General features: G+C 44.1%; 1 protein-coding gene across 5 annotated transcripts in view; it reads right to left on the bottom strand.

The window, feature by feature from the left end:
• The window catches only part of myt1la (myelin transcription factor 1-like, a), a 46,221-nt gene that overhangs the window by 8,515 nt on the left and 14,048 nt on the right, over positions 1-23,658 (bottom strand). For 3 of the 5 annotated variants that reach the window (XM_058613143.1, XM_058613140.1, XM_058613141.1), the window contains 12 exons: positions 18,183-18,652; positions 15,456-16,092; positions 14,728-15,104; positions 10,901-11,035; positions 8,767-8,857; positions 5,366-5,476; positions 4,482-4,702; positions 2,880-3,151; positions 2,195-2,419; positions 1,960-2,111; positions 298-366; positions 110-172 (listed from right to left, as the gene is read on the bottom strand). In XM_058613143.1, the coding sequence (XP_058469126.1) occupies positions 110-172; positions 298-366; positions 1,960-2,111; positions 2,195-2,419; positions 2,880-3,151; positions 4,482-4,702; positions 5,366-5,476; positions 8,767-8,857; positions 10,901-11,035; positions 14,728-15,104; positions 15,456-16,092; positions 18,183-18,652 (2,823 nt within the window). The remainder of the gene's footprint in view (positions 1-109; positions 173-297; positions 367-1,959; positions 2,112-2,194; positions 2,420-2,879; positions 3,152-4,481; positions 4,703-5,365; positions 5,477-8,766; positions 8,858-10,900; positions 11,036-14,727; positions 15,105-15,455; positions 16,093-18,182; positions 18,653-23,658) is intronic. The other 2 variants (XM_058613145.1, XM_058613142.1) reach the window with 1 other exon arrangement.

Below are 23,658 nucleotides of genomic sequence, written 5' to 3'. Positions count from 1 at the left end.
GAGGGACAGACAGACAGACAGACAGACACAGGGACAGATGTTTTATATAAAGACAGTTGACTTTTACAGTCGTGATTATTGTGGTTGTTCCAGGTGCAGTTCATTGTACCTCCTGTGGGAGGCGTAGTTTCCAGTGATGTGTCCAGAGCCGTCACAGCCGGGGGTCGGACACCTGAGACACAAACACACAGCATCAGACATGCGGTGTCAGACGCACACGTGACCCACACGTGACCCACACGTGACGCACATGTGACGCACACGACACTCACGGCGTCAGACGTTTGTGAAACTCACTTAAGCTCTTGCGAGTTTGTCGTCATCATCCCGCGGATGTTCTTGTCTGCGAGCTGACAACTGGACAACCTGCAGGAGACACACACACACACACACACGAATACCAACAGTGATTTAAAGGCTATCCCTTTAAATTCAGGGTTTTTTGGAGGTGAGTGTGTGTGTGTGTGTGTGTGTGTGTGTGTGTGTGTGTGTGTGCGTGTGTGTGTGCGGGTATTACTAATGTTGTGGGGACCTAAACCTGTTTACACAGTCACATTATGGGGACTTGTCTTCCTTGTGGGGACAAGGAAAATCAAGTCCCCACAACGTAAATGACTACATTTTAAGGTGAAGATATGTTTTAAGGTTAGGTTGAGGTTAGGATTAGGGTTAGGATTAGGCCAGTAGTAATTGTGGTTAAGGTTAGAGTAATTCTCCAGGAAATGAATGTAAGTCAATGCAATGTCCCCTCAAGTCATGAATGTCCAACTGTGTGTGTGTGTGTGTGTGTGTGTGTGTGTGTGTGTGTGCCACAAAAGACTTAGCTAAAGAAAATCTATCTCAGTTGAAGTCTACGATGTTCACGTCTTTATCTCACTGTGAGACAGACTTTTCCAACAGGAAACTGAAGTTTGTAAAACACTCACTCTCCCACACACACACACACACACACACACACACGCACACTCTCCCACACACCCGCACACTCTCACACACACACACACACCCGCACACTCTCCCACACACAGGAGTTGTTGATCCACTGCTGCCTCCATCACTAAGTTCAAATGTCTTATGTTGTCACTTCGGCTTTTGAAATCCTTGATTCAGATTGACGTCAGTGACACAAAGTGACCACACGAGGCAGCAGAGGAGCAGCAGCTCCTGTGTCCCTGCCTGTGTTGGGAGTAACGGCGTTATTTTTTCAGTCACGGAGTAATCTAATGAATTACATTTCCTATCGTTGCAACGCCGTTACCGTTACTGAGAATGTAAAGTGACGCGTTACTTGTGTTACAATTCGGTTGAATGAAAAATATTCTTTATTTTCAATATTTAATTTTGTTACTTTGCTGAATATTTAAGAGTTTATTGTGCAGTGGTATACAGACACAGAGATTTGCACGAGTGAAAGGCCACATGTTTCCTTGGTTTCTCTTTAGTTAACATGTGTGTGTCAAGTGTGCCCTTCAATTCAAAGTTCAAATAAATACCAAATGCTCTAAAATACTGTACATAGGGGTTTTTATTCTTCACTCAAGTATAAACATCTTAGGATGTTAGAGAATGTAATAGCCTTATAGATAGCGTCATAAAAAATAACCTCAGTTACTTTGCTGAGTAACTAATTACTTTTACAATGTGGTAACTGAGTTACCAACTCAATTACTTTTTGGCAGAAGTAATTTGTAACTATAACTAATTACTTTTTTAAAGTAAGATGCCCATCACTGGTCCCTGTGTCTATGGGCTTTGGTGTGGGAGAGTGAGTGGTTTACAAACTTCAGTTTCCTGTTGGAAAAGTCCGTCTCACAGTGAGAGAAAGACGTGAACGTGTTCTTAAAGACGTCATAAACTTAAACTGAGTCTTTTGTGAAGTGGTTCAAATCAGCTTCTCCTGTTTTTTCCCCCTATAATTCCCAGATTTTCACAGTTTACAGTAAGTAAAGTCTTTCTTACGTGATGAGCTCCTTCTTGCTCTCCTTGCACGGAGGGTACTTGTGGTGTTTGGGGCTGGGCGTGGTCACCTCGGTCGGGTAGCGCTGCTCGTCCAGCAGCTCCTGGAACGGGTCCAGCTCGTCGCTCTGGTGCAGGGACGAGAAATAGAGCGACTACGGCGCGTCACTGTGACGCGTCGCTGCGCGCTCCTGCTAACAAGCGTCGTACTCAGTGTGTCTGACCTCCGTCCTCTTACCTCCTTGTGCTCCTGCTCGTCTCCCAGGCGCTTGATCTTGGGGTAGTCGACGGGCAGGTCCCAGCAGTCGGCCTCGCTCAGCTGGTAGCAGCGGCTGCTCAGCAGGGCCTGACGCTGCGGGGACATGGGCTGCAGGGGGGTCAACACCGTCCCGCTGCCCTCCGGACCCCCGGGCTGACCGGCCACGTCCACCGCGCCGCTGTCGTCCAGGTCGTCCACCGGACTCTGACGGAGACAACGTGATGTTGACTGTGTGTAACCAGCAGCGTTTAATCTGACAGATTAAGAACAGGCTCTTCAGTCTCTGAGGTCATGTGATCATTACAGGCCTTTTACAACCGCTCACTCTCCCACACACACACACACACACGCTCACACTCACTCACTCCCCCGCACCAAAAGTCCACAGAGAAAACCAGTGATTTTAGCTGCTGGTGCTCTGCTGCCTCGTGTGGTCACTTTGTGTCACTGACGTCAATCTGAACAAAGGATTTCAAACACTGAAGAGACAAAATAAGAGACTAGCACTGAGTGATGGAGGCAGCAGTGGATCAACAACTCCTGTGTGTGAGACGTGAAAATCACTGGTTTTCTCTGTGGACTTTGGTGTGGGAGAGTCAGTGAAAGTGAGTGTGTGTGTGTGTGGCCTTGACTTTACATGTCTCGTGGCTCCGCCCCCTGTCACCTGCTTCACGCCCAGAGCGTGCGGCATCTCCCGGCACCGCGTTGACAGGTTGAGGATGGCCGTGGCCGCCATGTGCGCCGCCTCCATGTCGTGGGTGTAGTCGAAGCTGCTCTTACTGCAGGTGCTGCTGGCACTGCTGCCTCCGCCCCCTCCTCCGCCTCTGAGCCCGCCCCCTCCTTCGCCTCCCCCACAGCTCAGGCTGCTGCTGCTGCTCGGGGCGTAGCTGCTGGTCGTGCTGCTCGCCGGACTCGACGTCTTACAGAAGCGTTTGACTGAAAACGTCGAGAAGACGAGAAGACATGAGACGTCAATGAGGACACGCAGCGTCATCATTACAGGGGAAAAGTTCAGATAGTCACGTATGAAGTCACAATCAAGGGAAGTCAGAATTATACAGAGAATTTAAAATCAGGAGATTAAAAGCCAATTCAAAAAGTCAAAATTACAGGGGAAAAGTTGAGATAGTGATATAATAAAAAGTCATTAGTCAGGAATTATTACTCAAGATTATCAGATATGAGGTCATAATTCTAAAGAGAATATAAAATCAGGAGATTAAAACCTGAAATTACGAGTAAAAAATAAATAAATGATGAGTCATCATTATGGAAGTCACGTGAAATTAGTCATAATGAGACAAGAATCATCCTAATTATAAAGAGAATTTAAAATCATGAGATTAAAAGCTGAAAATAACACAGAAACGACTCCCTCATGCTTTCATTTACACGTCTGTTTGTGCTATTTTTAATCCCGTTGAGGTCGTTTAATGAAAAGTGTCAAGTGTAAATATCGTCTTCATGTCATTTTTCTCCAGACGTGAGCGTTTTAAGACGAACACACATCGCAGTTCTCGTCTGCTCAGGATCGTTCCTGCTTTCTTTTTCTCAATCTAGGAAAACGTTAAATAACAGGAACAAAGAACACGAGCCTCCTGACGCAGACGCCGCTGCTTTAAAAACCTCCGCTCGTCTTCATTATCTCTCTCCTCATTCTCAATCCCTCCATCTGCACCTCCTCCTCCTCCTCCTCTCTCTCTGCTTGGCATTTCCATAACTGTGCTCTGCCTTCACTGCTGCCATGTGGAGCTGGAAAACCCTGGCAGAGGATAATAAAGAGAAAAGACAGAGTGTGTGTGTGTGTGTGTGTGTGTGTGCGCTTGTGTGCGTGTGTGTGTGTGTGTGCGCGTGTGTGTGTGTCAGGAACAAAATGTTCTCCCGAGAATAAGAAAAATGAAATCCCACGTCGTCGTTGTATCGGCGTGCAGGTTTTTTCCGTCTGTGTTTATGAAGAAAACTCCATTTCAAACGTAAACACTGTCAAACAATAAAACCATTATATTGTATAATATTGTAAAATAATATATATATATATTGACACAAATACAATTCCATAAAAATCTTATTTTACGAATCGTGAAGCCTTTTGAGTTTTGTGCTTTCACGCGTCTGATTGGTCGATTCCAGCTGTAAATCACACCTGGGTTTTTTTCATTTAGAAAACTGTAACCTCCTCCGTCGCCCCCCGGTGGCCGTTCATTCTATTCTTATTTGCTGGTCGGCTTTGAGAGGAACATGACGATGTTGCGTTGACGTTGCTCACCATCGAAGCCCTTAGGAGGCGTGTCTCGCCCGTGCTGGGACTTGGCGGTCAGGCCTCTCTTGTAGCCGGGGGCGTGCTGGCCGTCGTAGCCGCTGTAGTCGTAGCTGGTCTTGGAGTACTTCTCCAGCTCCTTGGCCAGGTTGGAGCGCGGTGTCGTGGTCGGGACGTTGTTCTTGTAGCCGTACTGAGGAATCTCCAGCTGTTTGACAAAGCACATCGGCCTGCAACGCAACCGTGGAGGGTTAGCATCCAGTGTTGCACATTTAAATAACTGTCGCCAATCACCATCCGCTGTTCAGAATCTGATAGAACTGTTAAGAGTTTGTGGATTTTTACAATTTACAGCATGAGATGTCAAATGCTAAAAATGTTTGGTTACTTTTTGACGTATGTGAAAATCCAAGTAACATCAAAGGAATCCAAACTTATTTTTAGGAATCTTGAATTGAACAAAAATACTGACATACATTATTTAAAGTTCAATAATGTATGTCAAAGTAATCAAAAGTACATTTTTTTAAATAATTTAACAAACCTACTGATGTATGTTATTTAAAGTTTAACATCAAAGGAATCAAAACATGACTTTTCGGAATGTTAACGGAACAAAACTGTTGAACATCTTTTTCACTGCAAATTCAAGGTCACCTTACAAATACGGCCAATACATCAATGAAATAATAATAAAAACACATTGACTCAACAACAGAACCCAGGTCAGAGCCTTGAGGAATGCCAGAAATAACTGAGTTGGAAAACTCAGCATGTTTTCTTAAACCGTGACGACAGCAGACACAGGAGAGCGGCGTCTGGTTGGAAGTCAGCGTGTGAGTGTGTGTGTGTGTGTGTCTGTGTGTGTCTGTGTGTGTGTGTGTGTGCCGTACCTGAGGACACGGTCCGACGTCTGGTTTGATTTACTGCCGCTGTCGGTCAGGTGACTTTTCTCATGAACCTTTGCCATCTTCTCTGCAGCAGCGATGGGACAACCAGACAGACTAGAGGAGAGAGGAGGTGAGGAGAGAGGAGGTGAGGAGAGAGGAGGTGGGGGGGGACAACACATGACCTGGTTACACACTGTACTGACACACACACACACACACACACACACACACACACACACAGAGTCTGGCTCTGAATGAAGAGAGGTTCACTAAAACTGTGGTGTGGTTTCATGATGTGCTGGACTGTGCTGTGTTGTGTTGTGTTGTGTTGTGTTGTGTTGTGTTGTGCTGTGTTGTGCTGTGTTGTCTTGGACTGTGTTGTGTTGTGTTGGACTGTTTTGTGTTGTGTTGTGCTGTGTTGTGTTGTGTTGTGTTGGACAGTGTTGAGTTGTGTTGTGTTGTGTTGTGTTGTGTTGTGTTGGACTGTGTTGTATTGTGTTGTGCTGTGTTGTGTTGGGCTGTGTTGTGTTGTGCTGTGCTGTGCTGTGCTGTGTTGGACTGTTTTGTGTTGTGTTGTGCTGTGTTGTGTTGTGTTGGACAGTGTTGAGTTGTGTTGTGTTGTGTTGTGTTTTGTTGTGTTGGACTGTGTTGTATTGTGTTGTGCTGTGTTGTGTTGGGCTGTGTTGTGTTGTGCTGTGCTGTGCTGTGCTGTGCTGTGCTGTGCTGTGCTGTGTTGTGTTGTGCTGTGCTGTGTTGTGTTGGACTGTGTTGTATTGTGTTGTGTTGTGCTGTGTTGGACTGTGTTGTGTTGTTGTGTCGGACTGTGTTGTGTTGTGCTGTGTTGTGTTATGTTGTGTTGGACTGTGTTGTGTTGCGTTGGACTGTGTTTTATTGTGTTGTGTTGTGTTGGACTGTGTTGTGCTGTGTTGTGTTATGTTGTGTTGGACTGTGTTGTGTTGTATTGTGCTGTGTTGTGTTGGACTGTGTTGTGTTGTGTTGTGTTGGACTGTGTTGTGTTGTGTTGGACTGTGTTGTGTTGTGTTGTGTTGTGTTGGACTGTGTTGTGTTGGACTGTGTTGTGTTGTGTTGGACTGTGTTGTGTTGTGTAGTGCTGGACTGTGTTGTGTTGTGTTGTGTTGGACTGTGTTGTGTTGGACTGTGTTGTGTTGTGTTGTGTTGTGTGTGTTGTGTTGTGTTGACGCTTGTTCTCAGTGGGTAAAAAAAACATGGCTGCCAACAGAGACTCAACAATCTCGCCATTAGACAGACTTTTCCAACAGGAAACTGAAGTTTGTAAACCACTCCCACACACACACACACACACACACACTCACTCTCCCACACCAAACCTCATAGAGAAAACCAGTGATTTTAACATCACACACACACACACACACACACAGGAGTTGTTGATCCACTGCTGCCTCTATCACTAAGTTCACGTGTCTTATTTGATAAAGACGTCGTAGACTGAGGTGAATATTTTGTTGTGTGTCTATAATCAGCTGCTCCAGCCTCTGTGTCTCAGGTCGACTCACGTTCAGCCACACTTTAAAAAAACTGTCCCTTTAATGTGTAACTGACTTGTTTGCAGCTTCATGGTTTTTTCTAGTGAGGATAAATTGAGCTTCACAGCTGCTGGCATCAAACATCTGTGTGTGTGTGTGTGTGTGTGTGTGTGAATTCAGGGTGAAACACTTCCTCTTCCTCCCCAGCCTTTTCTGTCACTCCCAACAATTCCTAATTACTTCAGAAACAGCGGGGAAGAGTGTGTGCGTGTGTGTGTGTCTGTGTGCGTGTGTGTGGGAAGTGTGCAACGCATCAGCTCGGCGGCTGCTGCTGCTGCTGCCATGAAGGGGTTACCATGGCGACTGCCAGACATGAAAGCAGTGTGAGCTGGTGGCTAACAGAAGCTAACGCTAGCTATAGCTGGTGCTTTGTTTCCTCTCCCAGAGGAGCTGTGCTACATAACACACCCCGCAGCCACCGTGTGTGTGTCTGTGTGCGTGTGTGTGTGTGTGTGAGTAAAAGAGTGTGAATTCTAATTACTTTACATAATTTGTGAAGTGCAGTGTGTCGTGTGTGTGTGTGTGTGTGTGTGTGTGTGTGTGTGATGCTCTGCCTGTTAAACACTTGAACTGATGATGTGACGCCGACACACCTTCAGCTCTCACACACACACACACACACACACACACACACTTGACTTGGACATGTTCCAACACTTTTGCTGAGATAATTTTGGACACCACAAAATAAATAAATGGACCTTTTCTTTTTTTATAACTGGACAAAAACTCATGAAATAAAAACTAAACAATCTGGAGTCAGGGTCGCTGTAAACACAGAGAGGCGTCACAGGAAGCTTTTAATACATGACCTCTACGTATTAGTAGAGGTCGTAAAAATGTCCTGTCTGTTCATTTACTTTGACCCGTGGATGTATTATAAGATCTGGATGTAGCTCCGCCCCTTTGGCTGCGTTCATTCTTATGGAGTTGCTCACTCTGCGCATATGAACTTTCTGACTGCCTGGTTTATTTCCGGGTTGTGCGGCCCACAGAGCTTACATGCTATACATTGATCCACTGCTGCCTCCATCACTAAGTTCACATGTCTTATTTTCTTGAATTCGGCATATAAAATCTTTCATTCAGATTCGCATCAGTGACACAAACCTGCCACAAGAGGCAGCGGTAGACGAGCAGCTCCTGTGTCCCCGCAAGCTAAAATGAGTGATTTTCTCTATGGGCTTTGGTGTTTGGAGAGTGAGTGGTTTACACACTAATAAAATCAACGTCAGTTCACGTCTTTATCTCACTGTGAGACACACTTTTCCAACAGGAAACTGAAGTTTGTGTAGTATCTGTATGAGTCCTGTGTCAGAGGGGTTTCCTTCTACACCATCACTCATCACAACTCATTGTTTGTAAGAAGAAGGAAGCCTGACCAAAAACGACATTTGTAAACCACTCACTCTCCCACACCAAAGCCCATAGAGAAAACCAGTGATTTTAACATCACACACACAGGAGTTGTTGATCCACTGCTGCCTCCATCACTTCGGCATTGGATATTCTGCGGTAGGTTAAAACCTCAGTGACACAAAGTGACACACCCATGATTTTCTCTGTGAGGTTTGGTGTGGGAGAGTGAGTGGTTTACAAACGTCAGTTTCCTGTTGGAAAAGTCTGTCTCACAGTGAGATAAAGACGTGAACGTGTTCTTAAAGATATCGTAGACTTACACTGAAGTAGTTTTTCTTTTCAGTGAGTTAAGTGTTAACGTGTAAAAGTAAATCTCTGTGACCTGTGGTCGTCCTAAAAGAAACACAACAACACAGAGACTTCACAGTCGCAGCCACAGTCACATGACGCGGGCTTCCGCTGAGGCCGCTCACTCACCTGCGGTGTGAGTTCCTGTTGCTATTGACATGGCCCCGTCCGGAGCAGCCGGGAGTAGGACACTTTAAAACATTTTCATACATGGCAAGAACTTTGACAGACAGGAAGAGGTGAGAAAGACAGCGAGGGTTAGGAGCAGACACCAGAGTTACCGAGCATTCAGCTGACGGCGGTTAGACATGCACACGCACACGCACACACACACACACACACACGGGGAAAAACGTCACGAAATAAGCACAAACTCACAAAAATGAAAAGACAAACATTCCTGCCATCAGTTTTCATTTTGTCTGGTTGAACGTTTACTAATGAGAGATGAATGTATTAATTACATTTACTAATTCATGTGTTCATCTTTGACTTAAGTTGAGCTTCGAACTTCGTGTTACACTTACTGTGCGACACAACTACTGAAGAAGCTAGCAGCTACAGTAGCCGCTAACACCGAACACCAATGCCACAGTGTCTATCTACAGAACCAGCTAGCAGCTACAGGAGCTTCAAGCAGCTACAGTAGCCGCTAACACAGAACACCAATGCCACAGTGTCTAGCGACAGGAGCTTCTAGCAGCTACAGTAGCCGCTAACACCTAACACCAATGCCACAGTGTCTAGCTAAAGAACAAGCTAGCAGCTACAGGAGCTTCAAGCAGCTACAGTAGCCGCTAACACCGAACACCAATGCCACAGTGTCTAGCTACAGGAGCTTTTAGCAGCTACAGTAGCCGCTAACACCAAACACCAATGCCACAGTGTCTAGCTACAGAACAAGCAGCAGCTACAGGAGCTTCAAGCAGCTACAGTAGCTGCTAACACCGAACAGAAATGCCACAGTGTCTAGCTACAGGAGCTTCTAGCAGCTACAGTAGCCGCTAACACGAACACCAATGCCACAGTGTCTAGCTACAGGAGCTTCTAGCAGCTACAGTAGCTGCTAACACCGAACACCAATGCCATAGAGTCTAGCTACAGAAGAAGCTAGCAGCTACAGGAGCTTCTAGCAGCTACAGTAGCCGCTAACATCAAACACTAATGCCATGGAGTCTAGCTACAGTAGAAGCTAGCAGCTACAGGAGCTGCTAACATCAAACACAGACATGCTCAGCTAGTTATTTTGCGACTTTGGCACTGAGCTAAAATAAAATAAACAAAGGCTCGAGGACCACAAATTCATTAAGGGTCCCCAAACACATTTACAGAAAAAATTATTTAAACAACATTTAGGAAACATTTATTGTAAATAAAAAGTAGTTTGTAAAACCTAAAAAAAGATTATTATTATTCTCACTGAACATTTTATTTTATTTTATATCTTCATAATAATGTCATGTTCCTTTTTAACTGTAAATGCAACCACAGCATTTTTTATTCTACTCTTAAGTCTCTAAATACACTTGAAAGTATGAAACATCATTAAATTTAAACACAAAAAGCTGATTTTTGTAACAATAATCTGTTTTTTTGATCAAAGGCAGAAACATAAATGTGATGAGTGTTAGTGAAGCTCAGGAAAACACGTTAATACGCGTTCTACAACATATACACAGAGTATATGATGTACAGGTGTAAGTGTGACCGGTGAGTTTTTCTCATGCAGTTTTATGAGCAGCTGGATCACAATGACAACACACACACACACACACACACACACACACACACACTGAGGCGAAAAAGAAAACAAAAACACTGAATCTGTATTTAAAATCTGATTCCAAAGTAAAAGCTCTTCTCTTTCAACTGAATTTTCCTCCACTGATCAATAAAGTCTCCTCAATAATTACGCGTCACATTATGATGATAATAATATTTATAATATTTAATATAATATTTATGAATGAGCGGGAAAAGGTTCACGGTCACGGAATCAAACCCAACTTAAACAACACAAAGGTCGTGCAGGTCGACGGTCAACATGCACGACAACGTCCAAGTGTCGCTGCGACAGAATCATCAAACAAGTCATTTCTGAAGTTTGTTTTTATTCACTGACTTAAATACGGATCTGTGTTTACACACACTGTCAGAACTGGACCAGAACTGGACCAGAACTGGACCAGAATCCCCAGCATCAGACTGACTGAAATGACTTGTTAGATAGTTCTCATTCTGAAATCAAATCAGTGGGACCTACTCTCAGGTGGGACTCTGTCTTTGTGTGGACACCCGGAGAGGCTGCGGTGGTGCGGGTACAGACCCGTCACATGACCTGTCCCGTCGCAGCCCGGCGTCGGACACTTGCTCTCCTTCTTGTCCCCCCTGGAAGAATCTGGAGACGATGAGAGAAAACGTGAGTGTGGACACAGACGCCTCAAGAGCAAAATTTAGCACTATGATTAAAACATTGGAATAAATGAATAAACATTTGTTGTATTTCACTTTGACATAGCATAAGTGTTTGGCATTAGCAACTCTTGTACTCTGGCTACAGTAGCTGCGAACATCAAACACCAATGACACTGCATTTGGTTAAAATATCAGCTAGCAGCTACGGTAACTGCTAATGTCAAACACTGATGCCACAGCGTCTAGCGACAGTAGCCGCTAACATGTCACACTGTCCGTAAAGTAGCTGCTAACATCACAGACCAATGCCACAGTGTCTAGCTACAGCAGAAGCAGCTATTGTAGCTGCTAGTGACTACAGTAGCTGCTAACATCAAACACCAATGACACAGAATCTAGCTACAGAAGAAGCTACAAGGTACAGGAGCTTCTAGCAACTACAGTAGCCGCTAACATCAAACACTAATGCCATGGAGTCTAGCTACAGTAGAAGCTAGCAGCTACAGGAGCTGCTAACATCAAACACAGACATGCTCAGCTAGCGGGATCTACCTGTAGCGCCCTCTTTAGTGCAGCACAAGTCATTCAAACATCATTTAAAGTATTTTTGTGTTCTCTTCTGTATTTCCTTAATCACCATAAACAAAATAAATCACTTCCACAGCTTTAATGAATCATTACATCACTCAAAGCGTCACAGGAGACTAGCTAGCATCATCAGGAGTTTGGTCTCTGCGGGCTAACAAAGCCTGTGCTAATGCAGCTAGTCTGATAACTGCTCAAGCTCGTTGTGTGTGAGTGGATTCAGAGAAATAGGCCACCGATCGTGTCCCAGTGAGATGAGATGTGCTCTCCTAACAGGCCGTGCACACCGCGCCATTACTCATGCCTGACACGCTGTCTGACGCTCACACGCCGGCCTATTTTAACAACACGAGCCGCTGCTGTCAGAGGATCAATCTGCCAAAGAAACACTAAAAAACAAAAAAGCAGCAGAGGAAATGAAAAAATGAAGCGCATCATCTCATCAGAGGCCTTTTTCCTTCTTTTTTAAAATAACATGGGTTTGAAGAAGACTGAGGTCAGAGAACTCGTTCACACCAGCGGGACATTTTAGGAACCAGCTGAAAAAAGTTTGCTTGTGTGTGTGAAAAGCCTCAGGCTGCTGCTGCTGCTGCTGCTGCTGCAGCAGCTGCTGCTGCTGCTGACCTGGGTTCACAGTTTTCGGGTCAAATGTGGGAATTGGCAGCAAACGCAATCAGACGGTGATTTGGTGGATATAACAACAACAACAACAACAACAACAACAACACAACAACAACGACGACTCTGAGGATTATTAGGATTAGAAATTGGTGGCATGTGAGAAATAACCATGTCTGTTTGTTGAGGCGTTAGCACATAAATATGTTTTTTTTTCTATGATGTCTACGTCACATGTTTCACGTCTTTATCTCACTTTTCCAACAGGAAACTGAAGTTTGTAAACCACTCACTCTCCCACACCAAAGCCCATAGAGAAAACCAGTGATTTTAGCATCACACACACAGGAGCTGTTGATCCACTGCTGCCTCCATCACTAAGTTCACATGTCTTATTTTGTCAATTTGGCTTTGGAAAATCCTGCATTGTTGATTTACCTCAGTGACACAAAGTGACCACACGAGGCAGCAGAGGACCAGAAGCTTCTGTGTCCCTGTGAGCTAAAATCACTGTTTTTTTCTCTATGGGCTTTGGTGTGGGAGAGTGAGTGGTTTACAAACTTCTGTTTCCTGTGTGAAAAATCTGTCTCACAGTGAGATAAAGACGGGGACGTGTTCTTAAGACATCGTAGACTTAAACTGAGATGTAGATGTGATTCGTTTTTAACCACTCACTCACTCACTCACTCACTCACTCACTCACTCACTCTTCCGCGGCCTGATGTTTAAATCACTGGTTTTCATACTGGTGAAATTTCTACGTTACACGGCCCGTCAGAAAGTTTTGATGGCTGCGAAAAAAGAGAGAGGGATACGAAAGCTATGCCAGTGTCTCAAACATCTGCCTTTAATTTCAAGTGGTTACCAAAAGCGATGAAATATTTGGGTATAGAATTAGATCTAGACATACGGGAAATTATGACAACTAACATATTGGAGAAACTATTGGATAAAATTCAAGTTCATTTGGACAACTGGAGTAAACTACGTCTGACTTTATGGGGTAAAGTAAATACAATAAAAATGGTTGTAGCACCACAAATAAATGACTTAACAGGGATGATACCCACATGCATTTCAAAACAGCAATTAACGAGATATGACAAAATGATAAAACAATTTCTCGGCGATGGGAGAAAACCTCGGATTTGTATAGATAAATGTTGTGAGTCTAAGAAGAGAGGGGGTCTGTCACTACCGGACATAAAATGTTATAGCGTTGCCTTTGAGATGTCCAAGCTTACAAAGCATTGGGATGAAATTGGTGCTGGTCTGGACTGGGTCCTGATTGAGCGGGAGCTCACTTCCCCCTTTAAACCCATTGAGGTATTTGCACAAATAGACAAACATGAGAAGAACAAAATGATCGACCCTATTCTAGAGCATTCGAAAAAGGTTTGGCAGGAGGTTCATAAGAGGTGTCAAATGTGTCAGTATACTCAGAAATATGCACCCATATGGCATAATCTATGATGGTTAAGAAAAGTTATTAGAATTATAGATGATTTATTTGAGAATGGTCATTTTCTTTCATATAGTAGATTTAAGGAAACATTTCCTTTAGAGGGTGGAGGCCACCCGCTGGTCAGGATAAGGGTCCAGTTGAGTGTTATTTGCAGCTACCTAAAATGCATCATAAAGCATCAAAATGGTATGAATTGTGTCCTTGGACAGGCAGTAATGGTTGTAGTAATCTCAAGCCGGTATGGGAGAAGGATTTGTGTTGGGAGGGGATTCTTTCCAACACTGAAAAATATGTAAGAGAAGCCAGAAGCAAATGTATTCAGTATAAAATCATTCACAGATATTATTTTACCCCATCAAGACTAAATAGAATGGGTTTGCTTAACAATGATCTTTGCCGGAAGTGTGGGGAAAAAGTGGCACATGTGTACATGCATTATGGGAATGTTCTCAGATCCTCCACCTGTGGGAAAATGATATATATTATAATATGTGGAGAACTCAGATGATGGAAACGGTTGCATGTGATTAAACAGTGAAAATGATATGATCAACGAACAGTGGGACAGTTTTGGTAAATGTATATCTAGAGAGAACAGCTAAATCATGTGTAGATATTGATATGTTTTACATTACGGCTTTGCCTGAATAATGGATCCAAATGTATATTATTTATTGAACTGCTTACTTACCTGACGGTTTTATTCTTTTTGTTTGTTTTTCATTTTCGTTTTGGTTCTCCTTCATTTTGTCTGTTTTACTCGTTCATATGTATGGTTGTTTGTTTGTTTCATGTTCATAAATGTGTAAAATAATAAAAATCACTGGTTTTTAAATATATTCTTACGACTATGTTGACTTGACCCGGCAGATTTTTTATTATGGTTAAAAAACGTTTTTCCTCACTGGAAATATTACAAGTTAGAAAAAAAAATCAATAAACACAGTCAGACTGCAGAGGTCACAGAGGTCACAGAGGTCACAGAGGTCAGTGTGTGTGGGTCTTACCTTTAGGGTAATACGCCCTCTTCAGCCCGTCGTGGTGCATCCTGGACCTGCGGTCCTCGGCGCTGCTGCTCAGCCTCGGGCTGTGCCCGGCGTGCTCCGAGGCCATGCGGTCCCTCATGACCTTTGCCCTCTCCGACTCCAGGGCGATGGCCTTCTCCAGCAGCGACAGGTTCCCCTTGGCCATGTCGAAGGTCTCGTCGGAGCGGTCGGACGCCACGGACGTGGTGTCCTCGTCGCCCTCCTGGCTGCAGCTGGTGGGGTAACCGCGCGACGCCGGGCTCAGCTGCTCCTCCAGCTTCATCAGGTTCACCATGTCTGAGTAGTGGTGCTCCGCGGAGCGGGGCTCCTCTGGCGCCCCCTGGTGGCAGCTCTCGTACCTGAGGATGGAATAAAAGCGACTGTGAGGTGGTTTCGGTCAGTGTTAGACGGATATTTTAATTCTTCTTTATTCTTTTTGGAGAATTTTAGAGTTTCTTTTATTTTCACAGACTTTTTGTCGTAGGATTTTACTGCATCTTATCTTTAAAATAATCCATTTATATCAACGATACACCTTCTATCAATATTTGGTGATGAATAGATTCCAAAGAAAGGCTTTAGCTGGACACGCCCTCTTTAGCGGGCGTGTCCAGCTAAAGAGGGCGCGTCCAGCTAAAGCCTTTCTTTAGCTATTATGTCTCAGGTCCTGTCCTGTCCTGTCCTGTCAGACTAGCATCGGGTGGACGTACCTGCTGTGGTGGTGATGGTGGTGGTGGTGGTGGTGGTGAGCATGGTGGTGCGCCACCTGCTGGTCGGCGGCGTGCTGCAGCTGTTGGTGGATCAGGTGTCCGGTGCGGTCGCACGGCTGCGTCTCGCTGAGTTTGCGAGCCAGATCGAAGCACTGGTTCCTCAGACACTCCAGGCTGCTGAGACACACCCCCTCCTCGTTCTCCTCCGCCCTCATCCCCACCACGCCCCGCCCCTCGTCCGCCACCTCCGTGTAGCCGTCCTCGGGCAGCACGGCGCCGTGGCCCTGCGCGAGCAGCTTGAGGGAGTCGACCGTCTCCCTGACGACGTCGCTGTCCAGGTCCACGCTCAGCTCGCCCTTCCTGTCCCCGGGCTCGCTGCCGTCGTCCTCGTCCTCGTCCTCGTCCTCCCCGCCGCTGTTGGAGGAGTTGCTGTTCATCTCGGACTCGGTCATGGCCTGGTACGCGGCGTCTTCTGCGATCTTGCCGAGGTTGAGCAGCGACTTTGCGACCAGCTCGTCGTAGTTCTCGTAGTCTTCGCCGGTGGCGCCGATGGCGCCGCTGTTGTTGTTGTTGTTGTTGTTGTCGTCCTTCTGGACTGGGAGGAGCTTTGATTGTCCGCCGGGTTTATAAAGGTTCACTGTATTCAGAAAAACAAGTGATACGTCACATTTACTGTGTAGATTACATTGTTTCCACTACAGCGCCGTGTGACGTCTGTCATGTCCAGGGCTCCGTAACAAAGAAACAAGGAAAAACAGTTTTAATGTCATCAGTGAATAATTGGTAAATAATCTGTGAATAATCTGTGAATAATCAGTAAATAATCTGTGAATAATCTGTGAATAATCTGTGAATAATCAGTGGGTCATTGTCAGGATGATGAGTGGATTCCTAACTTTCAGGAAAACAAAGCTTTTACATCATCATCCAGTTTATTTACAGAAAACATACAACCCAGAGCTCTCTGCCTGCCTGTCTGTCTCTCTCGCTCTCTCTCTCCCTCTCTGTCTGTCTCTCTCTGTCTGTCTGTTGATTTTTGGGGACAGAGAGGAAGAATGAGAGCAGAGAAAAGAGGAGGAGAAGGAGGCGTGTGAGCTGCTCTGATTCAGGAGCCATAAATATCCTCAGGAGGAGAAACCGAGGCAGAGAGCATGTGACACGTCCACTGAGAGGAGGCGGGGGAGAGAGAGGGAGAGAGAGAGAGACAGACAGAGAGAGACAGAGAGAGGGGGAGAGAGAGAGAGACAGAGCGAGAGAGAGACAGAGAGAGTGAGAGAGAAACAGAGAGAGAGAGAGAGAGAGAGAGACAGATAGAGAGAGTCAGTGAGAGTGAGAGTGAGAGTGAGAGTGATAGAGAGAGAGAGCGAGAGAGAGACAGAGAGAGATAGAGAGAGAGAGGGGGAGAGAGAGAGAGACAGAGAGAGAGAGAGAGACAGATAGAGAGAGTCAGCGAGAGTGAGAGAGAGAGAGCGAGAGAGAGACAGAGAGAGAGAGAGAGAGAGACAGAGAGACAGATAGAGAGAGAGAGCGAGCGAGAGTGAGAGAGTTAATAACTCAGCAGAGCCTCCTGAACAACTGTCAGAGGTGACTGAGGACACGCGGGGGGGGGTCGGTGGAGGAGGGAGAGTGTGGAGCATCTGCTCTTACAGCAGAGGAGAAGACGACCCGGGAGGAGACGACCCGGGAGGAGACGACCCGAGAGGAGACGACCCGGGAGGAGACGACCCGGGAGACGACCCGGAAGACGACGACCCGGGAGGAGACGACCCGGGAGGAGACGACCCGGGAGGAGACGACCCGGGAGACGACGACCCGGGAGGAGACGACCCGGGAGGAGACGACCCGGGAGGAGACGACCCGGGAGGAGACGACCCGTGACACGACGACCCGTGACACGGCGACCCGGGAGGAGACGACCCGGGAGGAGACGACCCGGGAGGAGACGACCCGGGAGACGACGACCCGGGAGGAGACGACCCGGGAGGAGACGACCCGGGAGGAGACGACCCGGGAGGAGACGACCCGTGACACGACGACCCATGACATGGCGACCCGGGAGGAGACGACCCGGGAGGAGACGACCCGGGAGGAGACGACCCGGGAGGAGACGACCCGTGACACGACGACCCATGACACGGCGACCCGGGAGGAGACGACCCGGGAGGAGACTACCGAGGCCAAGTTTAAAATGACGTGTTCACACTGAATCTGACGCAGAATTTCACAGAAAAATGTAAATAAATACAAATGAAAACTTAAATCTGTACTTTGATCCGTCATCAGCCGAGTCATCACCGGTGATCACAAACCACTCACTCTCCCACTCACACACACACGCACACACACACACCCACTCACTCTCCCACACACACACACACACACTTACTCACTCTCCCACACACACACGCACACACACACACACACACTCACTCTCCCACACACAAACACACACTCACTCACACAGAGAGTGAGTGTGGGAGAGTGGGAGAGTGAGTGGTTTACAAGAGTGTTAGCAGCAGGGGGCGCTCACAGTACAACTACACTGTTAAATGAAGTTCATTCACATGTAAATAAGTGAGTCGTCTGCATATAAGTAGTTTGAATAAACTTTGTTAACAAAAGTTTGTCAAACGTTCATAATAAAAATTTACTTTTAGTTTTTATTTTTTCATTTTTTAAACTGCGTTAAGAGTTTTTAAATATTTGGAACAAAAGCAGAAAACTCACCCTGCTGATGATTCTGCTCCTCCTCCTCCTCGTCCTCCTCTCCATCGTCCTCCTGCTCCTCCTCATCGTCGCCGTCATCCACGTCCTCCTCGTCCATCCCATCCTCCTCCTCCTCGTCTTCCTCCTCCTCCTCCTCCTCGTCTTCCACCCGCTCTCGTCCTATCGCCGCATCCGCCCTCTCCACCTCCACCTCCACCTCCTCCTCCTCATCTCCCTGCTCCTCGTTGTCCTCTGAGAATTCATCCTCCACTTCCCCGTCTTCCTCCTCCTCCTCCTCCTCCTCCTTCACCACGTCTCCCCCCTCCATGGCTTGGTTCTTGTAGGCGGTGTAGACGGCAGCCTCCTCCTCCTCCTCCTCGTCTTCCTCATCGCCCGGGCAGGAGGTGAGAAAGGGCCTCCTCTTGGCAGCCGGCTCCAGCGGCTGTTTTTCCAGAGCCTTCCTCTTCTTGGCGAGCGGGCAGCCGTACACGCTGCAGCGAGAAAGAGGGCGGGGTCATGATCAGCGGCCATCTTTCTTTAATCATTTGTTACATTTTTAATTCTCAACTCTCAAGCTCCTCCCACTGCGTCCTGCAGACTCTGACAGACTCTGGACTCTGACAGACTCTGACAGACTCTGGACTCTGACAGACTCTGACAGACTCTGGACTCTGAAAGACTCTGGACTCTGACAGACTCTGACAGACTCTGGACTCTGACAGACTCTGACAGACTCTGACAGACTCTGGACTCTGAAAGACTCTGGACTCTGACAGACTCTGACAGACTCTGGACTCTGACAGACGCTGGACTCTGAATGACTCTAGACTCTGACAGACTCTGACAGACTCTGGACTCTGACAGACTCTGAACTCTGACAGACTCTGGACTCTGAAAGACTCTGGACTCTGACAGACTCTGGACTCTGACAGACTCTGAAAGACTCTGGACTCTGACAGACTCTGAAAGACTCTGGACTCTGACAGACTCTGAAAGACTCTGGACTCTGACAGGCTCTGACAGACTCTGGACTCTGAAAGACTCTGGACTCTGACAGACTCTGACAGACTCTGGACTCTGAAAGACTCTGGACTCTGACAGACTCTGACAGACTCTGGACTCTGACAGACTCTGACAGACTCTGGACTCTGAAAGACTCTGACAGACTCTGGACTCTGAAAGACTCTGGACTCTGACAGACTCTGGACTCTGACAGACTCTATTATTATCATTATCATCATCATTATTATTATTATTATTATCATTATTATCATTATCATCATTATTAGTATCATCATTAGTATTATTATTATCATTATTATTATTATAATTATCATCATTATTATTATTATAATTATCATCATTATTATTATTATCATTATTATCATTATCATCATTATTAGTATCATCATTAGCATAATTATCATTATTATTATTATAATGATCATCATTATTATTATTATTATTATCATCATTATTATCATTATCATCATTATTATTATCATTAACGTTATCATTATTATCATTATGATCATCATCATTATTATTATTATCATTATCATAATTATCATTATTATTATCATCATTATTATAATCATTATCATTATTATTATATTATCATCATTATTATTATCATTATTATCATTATCATCATTATTATTATCATTATCATTATTATCATTATGATCATCATCATTATTATTATTATCATGATCATCATTATCATTATTATAATCATTATTATGATCATTATCATTATTATTATAATTATCATCATTATTATTATTATTATCATCATTATTATCATTAACATTATCATTATTATCATTAACATTATCATTATTATCATCATCATTATTATTATTAACATTATTATCATCATCATCATTATTATCATTATTATCATTAACATTATGATCATCATTATTATCATTATCATCATTATTATTATTATCATTATTATCATTATCATCATTATTAGTATCATCATTAGTATAATTATCATTATTATTATAATGATCATCATTATTATTATTATTATTATCATCATTATTATCATTATCATCATTATTATTATCATTAACATTATCATTATTATCATTATGATCATTAACATTATCATTATCATTATTATCATTAACATTATTGTCATTAACATTATAATTTTTATCATCATCATCATTATCATTATTATTATCATCATTATCATTAACATTATATTTGTTATTATTGTTATGATTATAATAATGTGCTTATGTAAACGTGTTCTGACGACACTTAGAATGTGAGAGAAATATCAGGGAAGAGAAAACTGATTAAATCTGTTTCATTCACTTCTGCACTGCAGCAAACACACACACACACACACACACACACACACGTTGTCTTTACCAACAGTCTTTACCCTATAGGCTGTTAGACACAGAGAGAGAGACACACAGAGAGAGAGACAGAGAGGGGCATGGAGAGAGAGAGAGACAGAGAGGGACACGGAGAGAGAGAGAGAGACAGAGAGAGAGACAGAGAGAGACACGGAGAGACAGAGCGAGAGACAGAGAGAGAGACAGAGAGCAAGTGACCTCAGCCACCTTGTCGTCTCCCACCAATTAAAATTCCAGTTATAATTAAAGCAGATCAGAAACGAGGGAGCGCTGCAGACAAGGGCGAGAGACTACGCATGGTAATTATGTGCAGGGAGAGAGAGAGGGAGAGAGGGAGAGCGGGAGAGAGGGAGAGAGGGAGGTGATGTGCTGCTGCAGTGTGACTTGATGCATTAACATTGATCTCACACTCTGTGATGAATGGATCAATAACTTTGTCTATATTCTGCACCAGTTCAATAAAGACTATTGCACATATATTGAATACATATATGTGTGTATATATATATATATATATGTGTGTTTCTTCTTATTATTGTTATTATAATATATAAATTACAGTATATGTTACACATCCTTATCTTACATTCTTTACATGATTTCATAGATAAAATGTTATTAAATGTGGTTTCTGTTTCTATTCTCACTGAAATTTCACTTTAAATTACCTTCAGAGAGACAGCTTATTTTATTTTATCTAATCTAATCCCTCACCTCATCATATCATATTGTATCATATAGGATCACACCTTGTAACTCGTGTTTCGTATCATATTGTATCATATCATATTGTATCGTATTATATGCCCACTGTCATTTATACAAATACACTGTTGCCATGGTTACCTCACCAGTTCAATCCAGGCCAACACTAAGTGCTGACTTTAAACTTTGTTGTTTGCTCTTCATCTCATTGTTATTATTATTATTGTTTTTATTAAATGAATGTTTGATTTGTCAAATACTTTAAATAAAATAACATTTTAATAAGTAGATACTTTGTGATGATGAAAGAGACGTTAGTGTGAAAGTCATATGTGTGTATGTGTGGTTTATTGGAATCATTGTCACCATGGCAATGCTCTGTTCACATACACACACAAACACACACACACAAACACACACACACACACACACATATATATACAGCAGTAGTCTGGGTGGTGGCAGTGATTCAGGGAAGAGTGTGTGTGTGTGTGTGTGGGGGGTTGCATTAACCAATGTTCACATCCTATACTAGCGGTTGCCATGGGAGACAGGCTGCATCCCTCCTGGTTCTCATACTGCAGCTCAGTGCTGTCGCCATGGTGACACCCTCCAGAGATGGGGGGGGGAGAGGAAAAGACAAAGAAAGGTATACACCTCCCTCCCTCTGTGTGTGTGTGTGTGTGTGTGTAGGAATGTTGTGATTGACGTTTCTGTGTTTTCAGGAAGACGATCGGACAAAAACACTGCGTTATAACGTAACAACGTAAACACTACGTTATAACATAACAACGTAAACGCTACGTTACAACGTAAGCGCTACGTTACAACGTAAACGCTACATCACAACGTAAACGCTACGTTACAACGTAACAACGTAAACGCTACGTTATAACGTAACAATGTTAACACTACGTTACAACGTTAACGCTACATTAGAACATAACAACGTTAACGCTACGTTACAACATTAACGCTACGTTACAACGTTAACGCTGCGTTACAACGTAACAATGTTAATGCTACGTTACAACGTAACAATGTTAACCCTACGTGACAACGTAACAACGTTAGCGCTACGTTACAACGTGACAACGTTAACACTATATTACAACGTTAGCACTACGTTACAATGATAACGCTATGTTACAACGTAACAACGTTAAAGCTATGTTACAACGTAACAACGTTAAAGCTATGTTACAACGTAACAATGTTAGCGCTACGTTACATCGTAACAACGCTTACATACAATGTATGTCACACACGTTTGCTACAAAGTTCAACATTTTTTTATATTTCAAGCCTAAAATGTTACGTTGTCTGTGATATATACACTGCCTGGCCAAAAAAAAAGTAGCCAAAAAAAAGGGTCACATGGTTGGAGCACCTTTAGCTTTGATTACTCACTCATTCACTGTGGCATTGTTTCCATAAGCTACTGCAATGTCACAAGATTTATTTCCGTCCAGTGTTGCATTGATTTTTCACCAAGATCTTGTATTGATGATGGGAGAGTCGGGCCACTGAGCAAAGCCTTCTCCAGCACATCCCAAAGATTCTCAGTGGGGTTAAGGTCTGGACTCTGTGGTGAAAATGATGTCTCATGCTCCCTGAACCACTTTTTCACAATTTGAGCCTGATGAATTCTGGCATTGTCATCTTGGAATATGCCCATGTCATCAGGGAAGAAAAGAATGCATTGATGGAATAATCTGGTCATTCATTATATTCAGGTAGTCAGCTGACCTCATTCTTTGGGCACATAATGTTGCTGAACCTAGACCTGACCAACTGCAGCAACCCCTTACCTATTTGCTTAGTTAAATCCAGGTGGCGACTTTTTTTGGCCAGGCAGTGTATCTACAGCACTTTTCACTCACCCATTCACTCACTCACTCATTCACCTATTCATTCGCACATTCACTCACTCACTCACTCACTCACACATTCACTCACCCACTCACTCACTCATTCACTCACCCATTCAAGTGTCTTGGCCAAGGACACACCAGCAGAGTTGGGAATCAAACACACAACCTTCCAGTTGAACACATACAGACTGAAAGCTCATCAGACTGTCTGATGGTCCAGCAGAGGGCACTGTGAGCGGTCACAGCCACGCCCCCCACTAACCATAACCCTAACTGTATCCACTCATGTTTTAGACTCTTCTGTGAACCAATCAGCATCAGGGTGGGCGTGTCTTTCCATGGACATACTTTGAAAAAATAGGACAGTTATGTAAAGTAAAGTAAAGTAAAGAAAGTCAAGTCAAGTCAAGTAAAGTAAAGTAAATAAAGAAAGTAAAGTAAAGTAAAGTAAAGTAAAGTAAAGTAAAGTAAAGAAAGTAAAGTAAAGTAAAGTAAAGTAAAGTAAAGTAAAGTAAGTAAAGTAAAGAAAGTTAAGGA

The sequence above is a fragment of the Solea solea genome, chromosome 17 (assembly GCF_958295425.1).
Source record: "Solea solea chromosome 17, fSolSol10.1, whole genome shotgun sequence".
NCBI classification, from domain to species: domain Eukaryota; kingdom Metazoa; phylum Chordata; class Actinopteri; order Pleuronectiformes; family Soleidae; genus Solea; species Solea solea.
The sequence above is the reverse complement of the archived record's forward strand: the minus strand, read 5'-3'. Positions and strand labels throughout refer to the sequence as shown.